The following is a 4883-nucleotide window of genomic DNA, read 5'->3' as shown; positions in this document are numbered from 1 at the left end:
AATTAAGACAGTATGCATATTTTCCCCTTTTTTTTAGGCAGGAGGGCCATTAATACAAAATAATGTTGCTCTATGATGCATGGTCTAAAACTGTGTACAGTATATTACAGTAGCAACATTTGAGAATACAGAACTATGCACTTTATAGAAACTGCCAGATGTCTGTCTGCAGTGTGAATGAGCTTTCAGTGTGTCTCAGGCTTTAGGACCTGGAGGGGGAAAGTCCCACTCACATAGCTGCTCAACAGATACTGTGGGAGTGCCCAGTGCAGCTCACTGTGCATTGAAAATCACTGTACGTCATTAACATTTTCCATTCCCCAACTTCCAGAATATTTCCCCCATGGTTTGTAGACCAGCTGAAGGATCGTGTGGAAGCTGAGAGAGAAATTAGAGGAAAACTGCTGAAAGAGCCTGGTAAGTTAAAAGGGGGGTGGACTTGTGTTAACTGCAGGAAAACTTCTGACCAGGAATGTGAAAGTCCCTCCATTTCGGGCTTATAAAATAATTTTTGCTAATTTAATTCTGTATTACAATACAGCTTCATGTGATTGAGCATGTGCAGGCCAGTTGAAAGGAAAAAGTTGTCAGGCCAAAACATACTTCTTCCTCCCAACTTCACTGTTCACACTTAATGAATGGGTCACATGACAGTAAAAATGCTATGATGATCAAATAAAGTGATGGTCAATTAACAGTGGCAATGCTGCTTTGAATTGTGCCATGTCTGAGGAAGCCTATCTTATTAGTAGCGGTCCCACCCAGCAACAGACTCTTGTGCTCTGATCTGAGTCTCAGTTGCCTCTGCCAGGGGGCATCTCACTTTACTTGGTCAATTGAACACATGCTGTGTGGTGGTAGAGAGTGTAGAGAAAGTATCAGATAGATTATCAGAAGAAATTAACTGTGTAATTTATAAACATATGTTCAGACAGATATTAATGACGATGCACGGAACTGTAAACCGGCATATTCCTCCTCCTCTAAACTTTCTTTCACACTGGTTTCTGTCCAATAAGATGAGACTGTCCTTGCCGGTATTTGCCAGGATGTTTCTTTGTTATGACTTATAAGGGCATTGAATTACGCCCGATGTCCACCAGATGCATATGCATTTTGATTTGCCGGATGTCTGGCCCATATTTTCCGTACTTGACACACGTGTTTCGCTTTTCAACTAGCTAAAACCTAGCTAGTTGGAGTCAGTGTGTTTACCTCCATTTGTACCACCGCATGGTAAAGCAAAGCACAAGTTGAAAATATTGAAAACATGCAGTACACAGACAGTTGTGGACTGCTCCATTCACAATGAAGAGTTTGATGCATCTGGTGGACATGAGGCGTTAGCTTGTGTTGTGATTTGTAATTATGCATGCAGAATCAAAATAATAGGTAATGCAAATTTAGAATGTACTGAAATAATTTGTAGTTCCAACAAAACTTCTAAGGGCGTCATTGTTACATTAGAGATCAAACTTTCTGTTTAATACTGAAAAATGTGAAGCCTCACGCCTGCTTAAGGTCACTCATTCCGGGGCTCAGAGGATGCATAGCATCCTTTTGTTTAGACTTCATGGCTTAGCCTGATCATGTTGCTACTTGTCTGCTACCGAAAGCCTCCTGCAGGGCAACACAGAGCAGAGAGAGATAAATAAAAAGTGTTTGGTCCCTCAAATGAAGCGAGAGCTTGATTTAAATGTCCATTGTTCTTCTTAGGAGAACTTGTATTCTTTATTCAGTAGCTAATGGCCCTCATTAGTTGCTGTAGAATTATTCCACTTAGAATGTTGACCACTGTTTCATCTTCTAGGCGTTTTACAGCTGCAGTGTCAACGTGGCTCTTGAGTCTTGCCTTGAATGTCTACTTGGAGACTCCAATGGCACGGTCAACCCTGCTCTCAGATTCTCTACCAATGAATTCAGGTCTATAATTACATTACAGACTGCATAATGAAAGCTTAGTATACCACACAGCATGTCCATTCTGCATCATCCAGGTTGAATAAAAGAGAATGTGGTATTCCTCTTGAATCTCGGCGAAGTGTTTGAGAAGTGCATTATCTCCTTAACTTATGCTATCACTGGCAAGAGCAAGGAGAGAAGTCCCACAAGAGTTTTTCTGCATTCAAAATACAGGACAAATGTCATTTAATTTGCCTCTAACACATGGGATTTGAGACTCTGTTGCTCTGTAATCGCTATGATGCTCCATAAGAAAGTCCACTGTATACATCTAACACATACACCTTTTCATGTCCCCTCTCAAGTCTCTACTGATATGGTTGACACCATGTGGGTGACTAACCTGGTAGCCATGGCCCTATTGGCCACTGCAGCCTCAGCTGCCACCGCCGCCTCAGCAGACAAGGTCTTGAGCAACCACGCCACCCTGCTGGCTGACAACAGCGCCAGCCTGGCCTTCAGCCTCTACCAGAACATAGCCAAGGAAAAGGACCTGGAGAACATCCTCATCTCCCCGGTGGTGGTGGCCTCTTCCCTGGGCCTGGTGGCACTTGGGGGCAAGGCCTCCACTGCCTCCCAGGTCAAGACCGTGCTGAGCGCTAACAAAGTTAAGGACGAGCAGCTGCATGCTGGCCTGGCCGAGCTCCTGGAGGAGGTCAGCGACTCCAAGGCCCGTAACGTCACCTGGAAGATCAGCAACCGCCTATACAGCCCCAGCTCGGTCAACTTTGCAGATGCCTTTGTCAAGAGCAGCAAGAAGCACTACAAATATGAACACACAAAGATAAACTTCAAGAACAAGAAGAGCGCTGTGAAGTCCATCAACGATTGGGCAGCCAAATCCACCGATGGCAAGCTGCCCGAGGTAACCAAGGATGTGGAGAAGACCGATGGGGCCATGATCATCAACGCCATGTTCTTTAAACGTGAGTTCTCTCTTACAAAGGACCAGAATTTTGTAGATGCACTCTTCTCTCTTTCGCTTAGTTTTTTTACTCATTCAGATATTTACAGTATAATTGTATTTTACTTTATATCTGAACAGCCCATTGGGATGAACAGTTCCACCATAAGATGGTGGACAACCGTGGCTTCCTGGTGTCTCACACTCACACTGTTGGTGTACCCATGATGCACCGCACAGGTCAGCCCTCATTATAATATCATAAAGTACCTTTGAACTGAACTGGGGTGTTCTCATTTCAAAGTGAAGGAAGATGTAAAGAAATGCCCTAGAAATGTCTCTTGAGTCTGTATCCATACTGACTGTACCTGCAGGTATCTATGGCTTCCACGAAGACACGGTGAATAAGCTGTTCATCCTGAGCATGCCCCTGGCCCATAAGAAGTCCAGCCTGGTGTTCTTCATGCCCTACCACGTGGAGCCCCTGGAGAGGCTGGAGAAGCTGCTGACCCGCAAGCAGCTGGAAGACTGGATGGGCAAGCTAAAGGAGACGGCTGTTGCTGTGTCTCTGCCCAAAGTCTGCATGGAAGTCAGCCACAACATCCAGGTACTGGAAATACCTAGAGATGACACAGGTCATTGTTTAAAACAACATTTATTAATAATTTTGTTAACTGTTTATAAGATACACGTTCGAATAACAATCATGTTGTTAACTGTTTATGAGATCCAGATTTGAATAAAAATCATTTTGTTAACTGTTTATGAGATCCAGGTTTGAATAACAATCATCTTGTTAACTGTTTATGAGATCCAGGTTTGAATATCATGTTAGGATACAGCACACATCACTGATGCTCTTAGGTGGCTGAGAGTTCCTTCATGCTTCAAACTCCTTTACAATAAAGATCTCTCTCTCTCTCTCTCTCTCTCTCTCTCTCTCAGAAACACCTTGGGGAGCTGGGTCTGACTGAGGCTGTGGATAAGACCAAGGCGGACCTGTCCAACATCTCTGGGAAGAAGGACCTGTATCTGTCCAATGTATTCCATGCCTCTGCCATGGAGTGGGACACCGATGGGAACCCCATAGACATAAGCATCTTCGGCACAGACAAGCTGAAGAACCCCAAGCTGTTCTACGCTGACCATCCCTTCATCTTCCTGGTGAAGGACACCAAGACCAACTCCATCCTCTTCCTCGGCAGACTGGTGCGACCTAAGGGCAAGAAGATGAGAGATGAATTATAACACTTTGGAGTCTTATGTGAAGTGTTTTTGTATGTGTGCGTGTTATGGTGTTTATGTGTTTGTATTGTTCTATGCAAAGAGAGGAAAGGGAGAAAATGAATTGCACGTTTAATACCTCAAGACTACATTCCCATTTGATCATCAATGTGCCAACATTTGTTCCTGTTGTTCACTATGCATGATTCAGAATTATATTTTTGTGCTGTAAGAAACAAAGCATTGTGTACTCTAACTTCACCTGGACATGGTATTATCATCAAGCCTGGTTTCAAAACTGAATATCGCCCCATTTCACAAAAGAGAGTGATATTGGGTTTGGTCACCCTCATGTTTGAGTATTTAAATTAAGATGAGATGACAGGATGGATACTTACATTAACTATTGCTTAAATGTAAAATAAGCATTCCTCTGTTTTCCTCTCCTGTCTCCAGTTGGGATCCCAACTGATTGCACACTCTTTCACTTCACTTTGGATTATAGGCTATTTTTCTGTTGTAGTTGTTTATTTGAATTTCACTGAATCAACATCAACTAATTTAACCTTTATTTTACTAGGCAAGCCAGTCAAGAAAAAAATATTATTTTACAATGACAGCCTACCCTGGCCAAACCTAACCCGGACAACACTGGGCCAATTGTGCGCCTCCCTATGGGACTCCCGCACATGGCCGGTTGTGACACAGCTCAGGATCAAACCAGGGTCTGTAGTGACAACTTTAGCACTGAAATGCTGTGCCTTAGACCACTGCACCACTTGGGAGCCCACTC

General features: G+C 43.5%; 1 protein-coding gene across 2 annotated transcripts; it reads left to right on the top strand.

Annotated features, from left to right (window-relative positions):
* The first annotated feature begins 266 nt into the window (after nt 1–266).
* Nucleotides 267–4612, top strand: LOC112257811 (serpin H1). 2 transcript variants are annotated; one of them, XM_042326816.1, is made up of 6 exons: nt 268–417; nt 1811–1923; nt 2268–2888; nt 3008–3106; nt 3241–3473; nt 3812–4612. In XM_042326816.1, exons 2-6 carry the CDS (start codon nt 1878–1880, stop codon nt 4112–4114), a joined length of 1302 nt encoding a protein of 433 aa, XP_042182750.1. In that variant the 5' UTR covers nt 268–417; nt 1811–1877; the 3' UTR covers nt 4115–4612. The 2 variants fall into 2 exon arrangements, with proteins under 2 accessions (XP_024287444.1, XP_042182750.1); XM_024431676.2 differs by lacking the exon at nt 1811–1923 and having other exon boundaries at nt 267–417.
* Nucleotides 4613–4883: the final 271 nt, after the last annotated feature.

Source organism: Oncorhynchus tshawytscha, linkage group LG09 (genome assembly GCF_018296145.1).
Source record: "Oncorhynchus tshawytscha isolate Ot180627B linkage group LG09, Otsh_v2.0, whole genome shotgun sequence".
Lineage (NCBI taxonomy): Eukaryota > Metazoa > Chordata > Actinopteri > Salmoniformes > Salmonidae > Oncorhynchus > Oncorhynchus tshawytscha.
The sequence above is the reverse complement of the archived record's forward strand: the minus strand, read 5'-3'. Positions and strand labels throughout refer to the sequence as shown.